The 19,131-nt window shown below is 31.4% G+C and overlaps 1 protein-coding gene and 1 long non-coding RNA gene across 5 annotated transcripts in view; both read right to left on the bottom strand.

Moving 5' to 3' along the window:
- ema (C-type lectin domain containing ema) overlaps positions 1-6,270 on the bottom strand; it is a 234,140-nt gene extending 227,870 nt beyond the window's left edge. Inside the window, exons 1-2 of one of the 4 annotated variants that reach the window (XM_040713885.2) lie at positions 6,225-6,270; positions 5,939-6,040 (exon numbers count right to left, since the gene is read on the bottom strand). In XM_040713885.2, the coding sequence (XP_040569819.1) occupies positions 5,939-6,009 (71 nt within the window). In that variant the 5' untranslated portion in view covers positions 6,010-6,040; positions 6,225-6,270. Of the gene's footprint in view, positions 1-5,938; positions 6,057-6,102 lie in introns of those variants that run through there. The other 3 variants (XM_071889271.1, XM_040713886.2, XM_071889272.1) reach the window with 3 other exon arrangements.
- Positions 6,271-14,804: 8,534 nt separating this feature from the next.
- Positions 14,805-16,883, bottom strand: LOC121120907 (uncharacterized). Its single transcript, XR_005865256.2, has 2 exons — positions 16,388-16,883; positions 14,805-16,128 (listed from the first exon to the last, which is right to left on the bottom strand). It is a non-coding gene; the product is annotated as an uncharacterized lncRNA (long non-coding RNA).
- Between the last annotated feature and the right edge of the window lie 2,248 nt (positions 16,884-19,131).

Raw genomic sequence — 19,131 nt, 5'->3', positions numbered from 1 at the left:
AATATCATAAAAGATAATATCCATTGTCAATGTAATACTCGAGACTAAGCCTTTAGTATTATAGCCCAAGTAAGTACAAACATGATACATTTTATAGATCAAAGCTCCTGAACTATGTTCGGATAATATGAGATTCTAATTCAATTACCCAACATTTTTAAGCATAACTTATGTATCAATCAAAAAATACAACCATAATGCCCTCTCGAAATACAAAATACACATGAAATATTTATAGTTCATACTAAGGGAGTATCTCGCATTCCTTGAAGTTATCAGGCGTCGACAAAAACACAAAAAACATTTTTTTAATAATATACAGTGTGCGTAAGCTTTAATGCATTAAAGCTTAAATAAATTCTAATGTAGGGCAATGAAACATGTTTTGTTTGAAAGTACAGTCTTAAGATATTCGTTTTTAAGCCATGCAATTTTGCGTAAACAAAGTCAGTTAGTTAATATCGTCGAATAAACGTAGAATGCTTGACTTGCTCTAGCGGGAGTTCCTGTTTTTGAGATGGTCAAAATAGTAAAAGTAAGTAAATAAGTACACTGTTTTGATGATCAGAAAGGCGTTAGAGACTAATGACAGCCTTGACCATTTTTTTTTCTAGGCCTTTACTCAGCATTGATATATTTTCAAATTTTAGAACAATAAAGACAGAGACACAAACAAAATGAAACATGCGAATAAATAATAAAGAGACAAACTATCACCAATGTAATAATATCAACCATATGAGAAAAAGTACTAGGTACTATAAATATTTTAAAACACTCTTGTACAGCTTTGCAAGTTTAAAACTCCTCCAGAGGCTTTCTCTTTCCTTGACCTTAGGACGTACAAAATATGCTGTGCTTTTGTAAGGATAGCATTAACTTTTTACTGTCCGTCCCACAAAAAAAGGTTAAAAAGTCATCACTCTCCTTCGGACTGTCAGTATTATAATTGATTTAACAAAAGAAAAAAAGTTGAGTGACGTCGTCAGGAACCGAAATTTATAAGTTTTTAGGACTAAAGTAGACCGGATTGATACTAGACTGGACGGCACTGTAGTCTTCAGTCAACGCAGATATACAAAATATAAGAAGAAGTATATCAGCCATGAAATATACGCATTAGATTTAATTTATAAAGGACAAGAGAATAATAGATCATCTGAACTAAAAAGAGTATCTTTAGAAACGAACTGGAGTAGAAAAAAAATGACAATGAAAACGTTAGGACAAATAATATTTATTTTCACCTACATTAATTCATTTTAAGGTATTTTAATCACATTTTCTCTGGTATCAGTTGTATGTATCACCTATATTCTTGCCATTATCACACAGCAGACTCGATGTATCACTAAAAACCATTGATGGTAACGATTGGGGTACTCAGCATATGGCTTAAAATGAATTATTTCTTGTAAAAATATATGAATAACGGGATCCAGATACTTCCCCGGAAATCAGAAATCCTGCCTAATACCTAATCGTCTTAATAATAATAAACAGTCATCAAATTTTTAAACTAGACAACTCACCCTTTGCCTTCCAAACATTAATCATACGGACGATCCTTTAATAATATTTTTGTTTCATGTATGAACACATAGGTATATCAAGTTCATTTACAAATATAAAACATCAAAATAGCTTTTTAAAAATATACCTACATAAATAGAAATGACCTCTAACCTCATAATAGAAAATCCTTGTACTGGAATTCAAATTTATGTGTAAAGGAATATTTCAAAAACCATCAATATCAGTACTTATCCAATTTGAAGCTTTGTCAATATTTATGTTTGTAGTAGTATTGGGTTTCGGTCTGAAAGTCCTAGACCAGTCCAAGACCTTTACCATTTTAAGTGGAGCCAACCATTAAGGTCATTTAATCTAGATCTAGATCAGTCACAAAGAGAAATTTGGTCAAGGTAGGTCCAACAGAAAATTTAGTGTCATTTAAAGTTAGGTCTAGACATGCTGTATATAGGAATTGTTGATAACATCATGTATGTTTCAAAATATTGAAGATCAGCATTTTTACGGAATATGAAGTCTAATGTGCTGTATAAATCATATTTGCACAACTCATAAATCAGGAATGGACAGAAAAAAATTAAGTATATATATTGAGACCAAAAAATGGTTCCATTATTTGAAAACGAATAAATTTTGGTCTACTGTTTGATTTCGCAGTCTGGACAGCGATATTGGTCCAAATCGGCCTTGAAAAAATAACTCAAGACAGAAACGGGGAAAAAATCGATCTTGGACCGAGTCTCAACACTTGTTCATAGCTAACAAGACGGCCTCCATTATAAAGGAAAATCATTGAGTCACATTCATTCTTAGTCATAATGTATTGACCTAATTGTTAAGGTTTCATGCTTTATTTCCCTATAAAATCTGATATTCCATTATTGCAACGTAATTTTTTGCTAATTTAGAGAGAAATAACTATGATAAGAATCGAAATAAGTACTATATGTATGTATTGCCTGTAACTATTATTAGGAATATATTCATTCGTAAGTTTTTTTAGCAGTGGTAGTAATCAAATGGATCATGTTTTTGTTTGAACCCTATTAGAACCTTGGCAACTAGCAAATGAAATGAAATTCAATCATGTCACAATAGCCAGTGTTTTTAATAAAATAAATACCATAAAATTGTCATATCGGAATTCTATTAGTAAATAATAAATACAGTAAAATTATTTTTACCTTTAAAAAAAAAAAGATTTAATTGTCTTGCACATAATTTTCTCTATATTTATAATTATACCTAATAAAGCAAGGGTTGGATTTTTTAGAGCTTGCAGACCCCCCCCCCTTTTTTTAACACTTTAATCCCGCAACAACAATAAAAAACGATATATGATTAATGTTCTACTTTTATTATAAGTTTGTTTAATGTGTTTTGAATCGGTTTTGACGATTTTCTCTCTCTCTATGACTGAGTCATGATACTCAACAATAGTCAACTAATAATGCCCCTAACACAAAAAGTCGTCAAAATACTTATTATTTCTCGAGAAAAGTCACTAACCGTAAATTTTTACCTGGTCTATAGTCTAACATATAGTTACGCCAATTTTGCAACAAATTTTTAGGCAGATTTTAATCCATTATATGGTGGTCTCTATTGAAATAATTATAACATACCTGATAACTCCTCTCTTAGGAAAATAGCTGAAAACATTAACAGGGCTTAACATTGACAATTTTGGGTCAAGTCTGATCATCATACATGATTTGGAATTGAACTCTTTACTGTAGCTTTATAAACTTTTTAAAGAATTAACATAAGAGTTATTGAAGGGTCGAATTAGTCTTACGACTTGCTAGGCATTCCAAGAAGCAACTTCGCAATATTTGCAACAGTTCAATTGTTAACTATTGAAAAGAGGTATATCTTCTTAATTTATGGAATCCCGAGAGACTAACTCACGGTATCTGTAGCTCTCTCAAGAGATACTCAATGACCTCACTTCCTTTTTATGGGATTTTCTTAAATGCATTTTGCCATCATGACCTTAGGAACCTGGTGTGAAGCTTCGTAAATTAGATATCTACTTGCAGCAAGTTGAACTAACAATGCAAATTTCCCTCCAAAATTGAAAATAAGATTGTTTACCTTATGTCATGAAACGTTTTCAGTCTCAAGTGTTCAAATTGGTGTTGATTATACACACAAATCAAATTCAGCAAGCTATTAATTTATGTTCTTGATATCATAATGGATTATATTTATGCAGTTTGTACAAAATTGATGTAACTGTCACTTACGTCAATTTTGCGTTGTATATTTTTAAGACCCTGCTAGTTACGCCACTTTGCACTGCTAAAATTGTATCTTTAAAATATGTTTTGTATTGCTTATAAATTCAGATACAACTTTTAAAATTTTACGAATTATATATAGGGGAGAAGTTATATGGGTTAAGTTGAGTAGTGGGGTAGATGATGATCCCCCTGTCTTAACTCTCTTCCTTTACATATTTTTTTTAGTTGTCTCCCTCTAGATAGTTGTCTATCCATGATATTATAATATGGTTTTATTTCTTTTGACCTCCCTCTTTCTATTTACAAATTATTCAAAAGTGACTAAACGCATCAAACAGAAGTACAAATGACGTAACTTTATATGTAATTAAAATACATTTTGTAATACTATGTCCATTTTGCATGTAAAATGTAAAATTTTAGAACACCATAGGCAGAGTTTAAACATGGCATGTGGTGGGTAAGTTAATCCACTTCGAAAGGTATTAAGTCGAATAACAGACAAACCCTCTTTTATCCTTGATAATAAGAACGAGGCTACGTTCCAGAAACAAGACATATTAACAAAACATCCTTTCCCTTGTGTTGTTGGTGGATCAACTCCCTTTTTCGTGTATCATGGAACAATGGAACATTAACTGATAAAACCAATTGGTATATATACCGTCCAATAGTTAGGGAATAAAATAGCAAAAGCTTTCACTATTTTAAAATTATTTATTCATTCCTTACTTTGTTACTGTTTATATACAGTGCTCCAGTAATCATTCCCCTCAATGAAAATGGTCTAAAATCATCCCACTCTAAAAACAAGCATCTCTTTACCCACCCTTTTGTTAAATTTACGCAATAAATATGGGCACTCCTTCTATATTCATTTATAGGCTATACATATTCACATATTACATTAAAATTATACTTTAGTCATTTGTATTTTCAAAATTTTCTTGGGAGAGAAACCCCCGAACCTCCAATAATCAGAATCCCTCACTGACCATCCTCCCTTGCTTTGATTTTACAAATCGACCACTGGTTATATGTAAAGGACTCTTGAGTCCTTCAGGCACATAGATATATGTATTTTTATTTGTCCCACCATAGGGATCAACTCACATCAGTCTGGGGGTAATTTGAGCATTTTTAAATCATTACGGAGATATTATATAGGGCAAAAATGTTTATGGCGATATACATTTCAACATGCTTGATATATTTACCAATTAAAATTTTAATGAATTTGTGGGAAAAAATTATTGAAAAAACAAAAATTAAGACCGCTATGAATGTTCTCAACATAAACTAGTGCCCCCTTATATTATGAAGTAATTCGATGCGGAAAGTCCCGTATCTGATAAACTAAAACCCCAAAAAATACCGGTAGATAAACCCTAGTACGAATCCATAAGAAACCATTCAAGTACAACAATTACCAATATATTAGGTAGCAAAGCAAGAAACAACTTTATTCTTCATTTAAGAAGGGGACTCTAGGACTTTGGGCTACATTTTAATATTTAAAATATGTACTTAAATACAAAAGAAAAACTTTAAAAAAATATAATCGTATTTCTTTTTCATTTAATTAAACAAAGTTTTTAATTCAATTTGAATGTATATTACATGTATAAATAAATTATAGATACATATAATAATGTATAATATGTACGAATTTGTTTGTTTTATCCGAGGACAATTACTTTATTGCTATTTTTCTCAATTATACTCTAATCTTATGTTAATGGACAATAAACAAAGCAATATCTCGATGCATTTCTTAAATAATTGAATAAACAACATTCTATTTTTTTTTGCCTGTAAATCAAACAATTGTAACTACTCCAACAAATTAAAACAAATATTATCCACTTGGTAAAGATTTACGATAACCAAAATTGATTGAACATATTTTTTCGTATATTATACGTCATCCAAGGTTGCGTGATTTGAAAAATATAAAAAGTTCCGTTCATTCATAACTCTTCTAAAAATATGGATAAAAAATTAATGAAAAGTTGTAAAATAACAATTTTATGAAAATAAATCGGAACCTCGATGATTCATTAAGAGCATTGCAAAAGCTATGACATTTATCCTTCCGATGAGACATATACAATATAAAAAAACCTTGTATAATATTTGAAAAAAATGAATCGTCTTACTTTAAATGTTCCAAGGAATGTGGATTTTTGGGTTTCCAAAATCCTCCAAAGAATCCACCTTTCTTCATCATCACCGCTACACCTCCAAATCAATCACCACAACTTATGTACAAAAAACACAAATGAATTAATATAGGTAATATGTAATAAATAATATTTATTACGAATCTCACAGAAAAAAAATAATACTTTATTATTGAGAAATACTAAGAAAGAATATAGTTCTTTGCAGTTGATATGACGTCAGTAATACAATAACAACCAATCACAATTTAGTTTGTAATACCTTCCTATCAAATGTTAAATGTGTTCCTCTTCTTTTTAATTCAGCTGCACTAAATAGACCTAAAAATGTGGTGGTATTCTTTCTCTCTCTTTACTTTTTACACTTAATTTTTACGAGCACACGCAACCCATCAATAAATGTGTAATAACATGACAGCTGGAACTTATAAAAATAAAACCTATGCGAAGATAGCTTTTTATTATTGATAAGTGATAAGTAATGTCAGTCCAGGCTCTACTGAGTATAAATTATAATTATCTAACTCTGATTGACGTATTATATTCTTATATAATATATTATATGCAAGTCGATTGATTGTTATTGAAGCCTTATCCTGGATGTTTTTTTTAACCTTTTTGTATTATATTACAATATGATTATTCCTGGCGAATCTATACTTTTTTTAATCAAGTTTTTATATTTATAATTGAAGTAACCATTGAAAATATCTTAAAGAATAGTTTTTATTTATGTAATAAGAAGATTTTTTTTTTGTCCTGTTAAATTCATATTCTATTTCAAGGTTTCCTGTGAAATAACTAGAGACTGATAAAAAGTTGTCAACTACTTAATACTTCCTAAAATGTTTATTTTTATACAATAATTTACTTGGAGAGTCAAGTCATACTCAAAAATAATTGTACAACAAAAGTAGGAAAATTAATAATAAAATAATTTAGGATATAACAATGTGGGATAGATAATAAAAAGAGACTAATTTTTTACTGGATAGAAAGAAATATGTAAATAAATCAACTGTGTTATTTTTTAAATGTTATAGTTATTTGCTGAAAAGTCTTGAAAAACTATTAAATATTGTTTTTTTCGGAAATATTTTTTTATTATAAACCACAGCAAAAATATTTTTCCACCATCAAATCAAAAACATATCATAAAATCCCAGACTGTTTTTTGTATTAGTCTATATTTCAAACTGTTGACGTAGCACGTAATTGAGTATTTTCTTGCACAAGAATATCATCAAGGGTAGCCATTGTAATATTTGATTTCCTATGTATCATTCCGAAAGTTCATTGTTTATTTAAAAATTGTATAACTGATATTAAAAAAGCATAAAATATTTACTGAAAGTGTCACATCAAAATGTGTCTGTTAAATAATGAAATCAAACTGTAGCTTGTAGTTTAATTAAAAATAAGGGATATATAAAATGGTACTAGGGAAACTGCCCTGGAGAAAATTGCCCCTAGTTTGTTGAAACTTCATGATAAATAATAACTCGTTGTACATTCGCTTAATATTATTAGTATTTCAATAGTTATATCAATAAAATATCATAAAATACTTCTTACAATAATTTTTAAGGATCTCAAATAGATGCATATTATATGATGAATCTTTTAATTATAAAGTTTTATCATCGTATTCGTTATATTTTTTAACAATATCAAGAATACGCTTACTGATATCTTTGTGCTTTTTATTTTGTTGAAAAATATCAACTTTATCGTGTTGAATAAGCTACAATCTGGACATAAATTCTTCTATTTTAAATGCTTCAATTAGATGCAAAAGATTAGGATGCAAAGATGTAACACACTTATTCATTGCATTATGGAATCTCTCGACCCCATTGTTCGTCCTGGGCTCACCATTTTTTGTTCGATCAAACACATTCCATAATTTCATGGGGGTATCTTGGTGCATCTCTTCGCATTTTGTTTCTTCTTCCTCTTAATTTTCCAAACTATGTCAATTCGAAATATGGAATACATTCAATGGGGATTGTTTCATCTTCAGCTAGCTCTTGAAATATATCGATCACAATATTTTGTGTAAAATTGTCTCATTTTTAAACTGAAGTCACTTTCTCCGTGATAACGTTGTTTAAAGCCAAGATTGACAAATATGATGATTAAATTTTATACTTAAAAGATTTTGCATCGATTTTAGGTCTTTAAAAATTCGGCAGTGGTTTTTGACAATCCCACACTACCCCAGGGACACTGGCCAATCCGAGGACAGAGAGTATTCAACCATATTATGTTGGTTGCCCCCCCCCCCTTCTATATTGCAATTATATTACTCACATTCGAAAGTACTCCCTTGGGGGATGGAACAAACAAATATGTTTAGATAATACTAAGCGAAAATAATCTGTTATTATTTTCAACAAAATACGGGCAATTTTCTTAAATGGCAATATTCCTACATCGAAATTTTCTCAAGGTCAATCTTCCACCGCAATTTTCTCCAAGAAAGTTTTCCGTGCACGATATAAAATGGGTATTATCTTAGTTTGATAGTTTTTTGCCTGTTTATTTCATGTTTATTACTTAATATGCACTGTTTATTTTTCAACATACTGATCAATGAATTGATTATTTTAAAAAAATAATTACTTTATTTATAAAAATATATCCTAATAATAACAGAGATATTTATGTCTATCCTTGTATCAAAAATTTTTGAAATTTTAATTAATTACTAGGCTTTTAAAGATACATATTTACTAAATAAAAATTAGTAATCAAATAAAATTCTTCTATAGTGAAGAAAAAAAACTTGCACGCGCACTTATGTTGTCTATTCCTAGCAGTGTTAACTTCGCCAAGCCAGACGAGACGAATTCATTCCCTCAACAAAACTTTTTTTTGATCACGAAGACGAAAATCTGACAAAAATCTTGAAGTAGACGAAAATTTGACAAAAATCTTGACGTAGACGAGACGATACTTACTAGACGAAAACGAAATTCTGATGGAGACAAAACATTGACGAAGATGAAACTCCGATGAAGACGAAACTCCAACGGAGGCGAGACAAAAACGAAATAAAAGATAACACCGACGAAACAATGGCGATGTTTGACGAAGATAATATTATGACAATGACAAAACTCTGACAAGAATTAATGACTAACGATTACAAAGACAAAAAAAATTCAATGTTATTACTTATGCTGATGGTTCGTGCAACATGCCCCATGTTATTACAGCAAACTCATAAGACAAAAATTCTTCTTAAAGTGGTTAAAATTTAATAAATAATGAAATGTCTGAGTGGCCCGGAGTAGATTCATAACCCACCGCCAAATCATTGTAATTGGCAAAGAAAAAAAGTCTTTTTCGAGACTTTATTTACTTTTTCTGCCCACCGGTTGTGCAATATACCAGCGGGGCACGTAGAGTGCTCATAACCCAACGTTAATTCACTTTTTTTTATATGACCTCTAGATTATAACTAAAATTTTACTTATATGATCCATTTGACTTCCTACTGGGTGTGCAAAGGCGGTCAGCATCCAGATATTGCAAAATAGCATTGCTTGAAGCTAAAAAATAAAATATTCCAAATCCGTTAAATTTTAGTCCTTTATTAATCATTCATGAATTTGTGGAAAAAAATATTGATTTTTTTTGTACAGACATTCTCATTCTTTGGCACCAGTGTTACTTTTTTTTTGTATTTGGTGTTCTAATAGGTGAATATTTATGTATTTAATTCATTTGAATTAATTCATTGAAGGCTCAAATATTTTATAATATTGACATTATGCCCCCATAAAATTTTATTTTGTGTTTTTATTTGGAGTCTGTGCAATTGCACCACTTAAAGCCTTGTTCATTCCCATCCGATGGAATTGATGCGGTCAGTCGCAATGTAACTTCCTTCTCTCTGGGAACTTCATCAACAATGAGAACTGACTCCTTGCAATGCTCAAATTGCTTTTTTACATTGAGCTATTTTAAGACATAATTATTTTTTGTCCATAATCTATAATATCCATTCACAGCTACATGGATCACAACAGCCAAGACGTAGTAGTGGGGATCTATTTTTCTACGGTTGAACTGAGACATTGACGCACTGTCCTACCTCAGTCTCCTTAGATTGTCTTGAAGAGAGTTGCATCATCCTGTTTGCTTGTTCTTCTTGGTTTTGATTAGCTCCTCTCTGTTGCACTTGGCCTTGTTGAGCTGATTGTCAATGTGATAACCCCATGCTAAGGCTGGAAGGTTCTGATGTGTGTTATTTAAGGTAGTGGATGGAACAATTTTGTTCTCCAGATACAGATTATTGACAGAATACCCATTTCTTGTCCTCAATCGATGTTCTCTTTATGTCCTCAATTCATCAAAACAAAAATTATGTTTTCTTAAAAAAATCCATATCAAGAATAGGAATGGCATTGTCAAAAATATAAAATCTGAAATAATATCTAATGCCCTCCAAAACAGAATCCACAGAGGTAATACCGAGCGGGATGACTCGCTGTCCTCCAAAAGTAATAGGAAGGGAAAAATTGTATTCTTTTTTAGATGGATTTGACTACAGACTCGGGGAGGATGTAGACTTGAGCTACACAGTCAACTTGGAACTATAAAGTCATGAGACTGTCTTTGAAATAAATTAGGTCAGTATTCTTCTTGGTTACCTAATTAGTTTTTTGACAGAAGTCCATTGAATGGGCAATTGGAACCATAACAGATCCGTACAGATATAGAGTACGTCAAGTGTTCTCTGTAAATACTTTCTGTGTTACTTTGAGGTTGGTTACGATGATGTTAAGTTTTTTTTCTTTATTAAAAACAGTGGGGCTCAGTGGGATCTTGGGATGGAGGACAACGAGAGAAAGACGAAGATTTAATGAGCTCCTGTGAAGGAGGGGGATGAGGAAAGGAAGGAGTATTATGCAGTTCTAAGGATTTCTAAGTGCAGAGGATTGGTTAAGACCATTACAATGGTCTTCGCAAGCATTTCCTTGCTTATTCCCGTTTGCAATGGGGCCATAGCTCTGAGTGAACTTGGGACACATCTGATTACTACCTCTTTCGCTAGAACGTCCTTAAAGTAGGCTACAAACTCAAGGTCGAGGAGACGATCCACTGTGTCCAGAAAATCCTTAGCCAGTAATAATTTGTGCTTCAAAAGATCCAGGCCCTTTTCATACTTTCTTGGGGGTAAAAAAAATCTGATCGATTAGAAAATCAGTCCTAGGACCAAACCCTACTCGTTATATATCCCAGATTTTAATACTAATAAATAAAAAACTATTCTACCCAGAGATCTTAAGCTTTGAAATCAGTTCGGCGTGAGATTTCTAATCTTACTAGATTCAACCAAACTCTCAAGTTTTTAAATAATTCCTACTACATAAAGACTAGTGCATGCATTAAAAATATTTATTAGCTTCAAATTAAACATTAAACAGCATATGTATTTTGTTTTATGCCCTTATTACGGGGGTAGGTGGCTTCCATTTGTAAACTGGTTCAAAATCAAACATTTGGAACTATTATTATTGGTGATACGGGAATAATACAATGTGTGCATAAAATTGATTGGAAATGCATAAGTCTTACGTCAATTGCGTTAGACTTGAGAGGCCTAACTACCATATTATAATAAGAGGATAAATTAAGATATTAAGATCAATATGATACCCAAGAAACCAGAATAATTATATAAATCAAAATAATACAGTTAAATAGGCAATTTATATAATTTTACATTTGATTGAAATTAACCGATTCAATTTTTGGGCAAATTTTATTATGTCTTCATATTCGGGAAGTATTTTGGTGAAAAAATTTGCAAATCAGCCCTTCTCACAACATCAATAATTACCTTTTATAGCTGAAAACATCAGTTTTTAACCGATTTTCAAATTGAAAAGCAAAAAATATTGCGAACAAAAAATTCCTTATTTTTACTTTAATTAGTTATTTAATAATTTATATTTAAAAAGTATAATTTCAAGATCATACTAAAGGTCATAACTCACAAAAGGTTAATCTCTTTTTACCTTTTTTAAGGATCAATATACATATAAGTAAAATGATTGAGGATATGACAATAACAACCTCATTGTAACTAGGCCTAAATTTGTTAAACAGGGCTTGGAAAGTTGAGTGACGTGGCCCAGCTGGTCCAAAAACATTTTTTTTTAAATAGGCATACAATAATTATTGGAATATACATTTAGCTGACAATAATTTTGCTTTGTGTCAACTAAGGAGGCTGATTTAGACCATATATGCCATTTTAATAAACAAATTATAATATTTAGTTTTAATATTTTTTTTAATAAACTAATTTGATTCATCAAATTGTCTGAATTAGCTACCATGTCAATGTATGACCTCAGAACCTATTCAGAATATATTAGTTAACAGTTTATAATTAGTTAAACTGTAGGTTAGGACAACAATATTATCCTGGAATGTTGTTTTTCTGAGATTTATGAGAGTTTAGAATCAATGAGAAATTCTGGAAAAAAAAACTATTTCTCAGAAAACCCCCTATTGAACTATTTAATAAAATAATTTTTCTTTTACATAATTTATAAAATAGAGATTCGAATAAATTTTGGAGATTCATTTGAGATAAAGTTTGTAAGGATTTAAGCTCCTTTGCATATGATCTACTAGTATGTGCATCTACAAAAAAAAAAAAGATCCACATTAAAGTACCTACAAAGTTATGTTCACCTACAAATGGAAGAAAAATGGATTCATTTGTGATATTTTAAGACTAGTTTGAATTTATATTTTCTTTATAGATATATCAAAACAATTACTTAAACTTCACAGTATTTTGAACATAATATCATATTTGGAATCTCGCTGAAGGACAATTTCTCAAAAAATGAGAAACTCTAGATTGTTTTTTTTTTTTGCTTTTTTTTCAAATTCAAGTGTACTTTAGCATGAAGCCTTAATTGATTATGTAGAAATAATATATAATTCAACTTTTCTATAAATGTCTTTCGTATTTAACATAATTTGATGATCTTATTGGTTATTAATTGTTTTAAGCACGAAACAAATCAGAAGGCATTTTTGAGTAAGCTGAGTCTTGAGAATTGAACTTCGAAATAGAGCCAAAATTCTCATTACATTACCAAGCTTGCATATTGAGTGGAAAATGCACGCTGCCCGTCATTTATGTTTATTTTTGAGTCCCTAAATGGAAAAAAAATGAATGATTGACGGAAAAAATCTTTGAACGGTGTTCATTGTGACTTTCATTACTTCCATATTTTTATTGTATTATAAGGACATCTTTACTCTAAGAACAAAGCTAAGGCCATGTTTTGAAACGAAGACCATTTGATAACATTGGTCCATATTTATTGGACTACGAGAATACTTTTTTGTTCACTCTATAATTATTCACACGGTAGTAAGTCAAAACGTCGACGGAAAATATTATTTTTCAAAATATGAAAAAAAGTTTCTACGAAATTTCACTCCAGACATTTTCCAGCCCAGATATTTACCCCACATCCCCTACATAAACTAACAGTAAGAAACCCTCACAAATCCCCATTTATATATCGAAATTTGGGGTTATTTTGGGTACCACCTGGCCTTAAAATGAGATGAAACCCCGCTGTTAATCAAATTACTTTTAAGAGCCCCTCTCAATACCCAAATTTATTCCACGAAAATTAATAGTTATAACGCTAATTCATACTAAATATTCTTATTTTTTCTTTTAATTTCTTATTCATATAAAATAGGTAATGAAAAATTATAAATTCGGAACCCTTATTCCGAGGTAAATATTGGGATATTAGAAGGGCCAAAACATGGATGGCTCCATATATATTATGATATTACTTTTTCAGGTGTTGCAACATTTACTTCACAGACATTTCTTACCCGAGATACCCCCACCCCCATTTATACACCGAAAGTTGGGATGTTTTCAGGTATCACCATGACTCTAAAAGGAATTAAACCTACTACTGTCCGATAAGTTACCTTAAAAGGCCACTCAAAACCCCTTAATGTAAATCCAGGAAGTTGGGTTTGCTTTTGGTTACTGTCAGTTCACAAAACGATATGAAACCTGAGACAGCCTCAAATTTAAGGGGCCTTTCGGGATGTAAATAGGGTGGGGGTAAATGTAAGTAGTGGAGGGGGGTTTCATCTCATTTTGGGGTCTGGCCGCACTCCAAAACAACCCCAACATTAGGGGTGTAAATGAGGGATTTTGATGGGCTCTTAGTGGTTGTTTAAATAGTGGCGGTGGGGGTTATTTTGGGAAATGGTGGTAGCCAAAACCAACCCTATTGTTTATGTAGGAGTGTTGGGTGGTAGTGGGGGAGGGGTCATGCACCAATTACACACAACCTCCATGAACTAACAAAATACATTCTGCGAAAGGGAAAAAAGACTGCATAAGTTATCCGACTGGAGAATGATAAAGGGACGTTATCTGTGGTAACTCAAAGTGACATCTTGCGACGAAAAAAGTTTTTTATAAACCAACTAAATTTGCACAAAAATTGATCGTGTGGTCCCCATTTCGGTTAAAAAATGAACGAAAGACACTTCACTACATTTAATGTACCTTGCAACCTTTCCTTTAAAAAGAAAAAGGCCAAAATTAATAGGCTGTTGGCCAATTCTTCCCACTTATGGGACTATTTATTAATTGTGGAGAAACATTCCCTACTTGATATGATTTCAATCAATCAACATGGAAAATATTGAGTAAGTGAACAGAAGCAAAAAAATCAACAACTGGAAACAACATTCACTGTAGATTAGTGTGTAAATGAAGTCACGCGTAATGAATAGAAATAAATTTAATAAAGAACGGATAAAGTATGAAGGGTCAAAGTCTTTACTTAGTAAAACTCTGATAGTAATAATATTTTTATTGGACATAAAATATGTTATTTAAACAGGATACATATGTTTTTGGCGAAATTATTAATTATTAACTTGATCATAAATAATAATAATACCGTTAAAACTATGAATAAATGAAAGGTCGAGTTATCACAGAGATTGGAGTCGAAAAAAGTACCTACACAAAGGGAAAGAGAAAAGTTATGCCATATGTGCACAGTCAGTTCTCAAATTGTGACCATCCTCCTCCACATTTTCCTTCCTCCGATTGGTGGTTGTTTGGATTAACTGAACATTGCTATTCTTGAGGCCCTTTCGCTTACTGAATATATGTATGAAATTAGTAACTCCATTACTGGTTGTATTCCAGTATGTAGAAACGAGAAGTGCGGCAATGAGTCCGGCAGAGAGGTATGGATAATAGGACACAAGGAACCAGAATACCACTCCACTCCAGACAAGGTCCCTTCTACCTACGACTGCTGTGGTATTCATGATGTGGGTTCTCGAATAGAAAGCTGAGAATGGAGGGATTTCTGTTTGAAAGGGGGGTCCTCTCCAATTGAAAGACTTGGTAGAACTACACGTCACTGAATAATTTCATAAATAATAAAAAAACAACTTTTTGCTGGGTTATGTAAGGTGTTTCTTTTGCATAAATTACAGTGTTGGTCCGTTTTAAAGGATTCCTTTTCACGTGGTTTTTCTTCATGCTTACGTTCTTTTAGAATATAGATGTTGTGTTCAAGTTGTCATTATTATGATAAAAGTACACAAGTTGCAACTAACCATTGAGATCCTCAAAATTTGAAGAATATTTAGAAGGAGAGAGCTTGCTTTACTGACATTTCATTAAATTAGCTGTTGTAATATAAAGGAAATAAGCTAAAGTCCCACTCTGATCAAAGGGACATAAGCAGGAATTACTCCATTTTCAAGCCATAATTATACTTTGAATCCAACAATGACTTGCATTTATAAGTCATCAGCGTTACTCTTCATTATTCATGAGCACATACAGTCCTCCATACATATTATTATTGTCGAAGATGTTCACTCCTCAAGAATAATAATAATAACAGCTTTAGATAACACATAAAAACATTATTGAGGTTGCCAAAAAAATCAAGGATGTACCAAACTCGCCAAAATTTAGCAAAAAAATACCAAAATATATTTTCTATTATTTGAATTTATTTAAAGATTATGGTACTAAGTAGTTTTAATAAAAACTACATTTTATTACGACTTATCCAATGTTGCAACTGTCATCGTAGCCACCGACGGTTGGAACACTAAAATAAATCGAATTTGAGTTAGAACTTAAGAAAAATAACTAGAGCTTTCAATATATCATAGCAGATTTACATATAATTATAGATCTATAGTTTTGTAATTATATTAAAGGATTTTGTAATTGAATATGACGTTATGAATCATACAAGTTGCCACTTGTATGATTCATGACAAACACCTTCCGCACCATTTGAAGCTAAGAACCCCATTGAGACCTTTCAGGTAGTTGTTCGTAAATCCAGATACAATTTAACTTACAACTACGAAAATCAGGTCTCGTATTTTTGATGAGACGAAAATACGAAAACTCTTCAGATATGTTCCCCAAGAGATAGGAACAAAGCCAGATAGAGAAAATCGAACAAAGATACTTCTAACATAATCATCCATCTTAATAGAGCAGATTCGACTCCTTCCTTGTGTTATGTCTTGACGAGGGAGAGGAGACACAAACTTATTTATAACGATGAATCTAGCACCACCTCGCTAACACAAAAGTACCCTATGTATTTTTTTATCAGCTGTCGATTCCTTCTTCTCCCTTGATACGTCATGGGCGCTATAACCAACCTCCTCCATTTACGTTTATTTTACTAATTATATTAGAACACCACCTTTTATTAAATCAAAAGGTTATATCTCAAATTATAGACTAATGAATAAATTATTGCATTTAACATAAATATCAAAAATACCGTGGGTAATGAAAATTTTAAATTATTATTAAAAATATATAACATTCAAAAATACTTCCCTATAGTATAACATCACACTTTCGACTGATTTTTTTTTATAGATGACGTCATAACGTCTTTTCAATATTTCATATTTTGTGTATCAGTCAATACAAACACAATTTTGCAAGTCCAATAACGTCTATGTCAGTCGATTGATTTTTTTAAAATTTTGATATTTGATAAAGAAAGTCCTACAGTTTTCCGGATCATACCCATATTTTACCGGAGCTTGTCAGAAATTGAAAAAAATTAACTTCTGTTAATGACAAATTTTAAGAAGTCTAATTTAAATGTACTAAAATTGTTTCAGCTCAATTTTTTACACAGAGTTATATCTGATAAAAGAAAGTATACCTATCCATAGTTAAAATAGTTATTTAAGTCTATTAGCCAATTAAATTTGTGATTTAGAAAACACAATTTTACAAGTCCAATAATGTCTTTGGCAAAAAAAAAAATGAAATGTGAATCGGTTCATAAAGAATAGTTAGCTGGAAAAAATAAAAAAACCGTTAAAATTTGCGGAGTTATTTGCGATAGAAAAAGTGTATACATTATTTTTTTTTTAGAAAAAACAAGAACACTTCTAAAAGTAGGTATTATAATTTTATTGTGGCGCCCTCTATGCTTGTAACCTGCCTAGTTATTACTTTGTTTATTTATCAAAAATAATAAATTATGAAATAGCCATGACGTATCAAAGGAGAATCGACAGCTGACAACAACCAATAACTAATCTTATGAACAATCACAATGATGATATAAAGTATAACTTAAAGGATATTTATTGCAAATTTCTATGAAATGATGTTAATATGGGACAGCAGTCACGAATACTTTATTATTATTTTATTTTTTTTTGGCTTTTTTTTAATAGTGTTCTTTAGGTCGTTATTTATCCATTTGGCTTTATAGTGCAGCTTAGTACAGACAATATGTAGAGCTAACTTTTCAAAAACGTAGTCTTTGCAAAATGTTAGAGCCCACATATATTCTTAAGAATAGTTATTTTTATGAGCTTAATAATCCCAATGCATGATAAGTCACGGAAGGAGCAGAGTTTGCTTTCAAGTAAAATGTTTTTAACATATTTTGTCATCTCAGGTCCTGCACGGAAAAGTGTTGATGAGTCTCTATCGTATCTTTTCAACCACAAGAACCTTTCATTGGCTTCAATCTCAGTTGTAAACACAGTTAACCTTGTGCCTACGTAACTGCATGTTTCTCAAGAAGCCACATGTTTGCATTTGAGATTTCTTAAACAATATCCAGCAAAATATTATAATGATTGATTCTCTGTAGCACATCAAAGATGGGGTCAAAATCTACAAATTTGAGCCATAATATCTCATCTACAATTAAGTTGCACACTCGATTCTTTTCCTCCAAAGTGTTACATCTCAATGCCAATAGTCTTAGCAAATTAGGACAGAACCCTCATTCACGTGGAACTTTGACATTCAGGCCTGTATTGATGAAACAGCAGGTAGTTTGAACTTTGCCAAAATTAATCTGTAGTACGATGAACTTTTGTAGTAGGCACTAACAGCAAAAGTATTGAATTTATTTGTATAGGAGCATTCGATCTTTTCGACTTCGTCATGGAGCTGAATAAATATAAGGAAATGTTGCTGTTTAGAAAGGTATGACTGATTTCAAGAGATTATGTGTTTCACATTTGTCAGAGGTGTGATTTTAGCCTTTTTTTCTTGCTGCAATCTTTTTATCGCCCATTTTCAAGATAGATATAATGTCTGAGTTTTAGTATTAGAGAATTCTTCGGATTTACCGGGTGCAGAGACTGTAGAGACATCCATGCAAATGTGATCTGCAAAAAAATATTTTTTAAAGCATTATATCTTCTTATAAGTATATATCATAATCATACTTGCTGAATGTCTTTCAAGTAAAGTCAAACGAATGGGGCTCTTATTTTAAAAACGTTGCAGAAAAAGACGACGTTGAACAGTTACTTTGGGGAGGGGGGAGGATTTGGTACATCGAACATTGTGGGAATTGCATAAGGTATAAGTCTTCTTCTTTTTCATTTTTTTTGAAGCAACATTCATAAATATGCAATCCTCAAAATGCTTATCACAAATTCTAAGACTTCCTCTTAAATCGGCTTGACGAGAATGTTGAATCCATCTTTTGCAGATATTATCGTTAAGATGAAATGTAAAGAAATGCAATTGGTTTGTTTTCCAATTGTTGGAACAATTTATCGCAGAACAATAAGTTCCCCGGCCGTCTTCATTTTGGATT

Source organism: Lepeophtheirus salmonis, chromosome 6 (genome assembly GCF_016086655.4).
Source record: "Lepeophtheirus salmonis chromosome 6, UVic_Lsal_1.4, whole genome shotgun sequence".
Taxonomy (NCBI): domain Eukaryota; kingdom Metazoa; phylum Arthropoda; class Copepoda; order Siphonostomatoida; family Caligidae; genus Lepeophtheirus; species Lepeophtheirus salmonis.
Note: the sequence above shows the minus strand (reverse complement) of the source record. Positions and strands in the feature narration are given on the sequence as shown.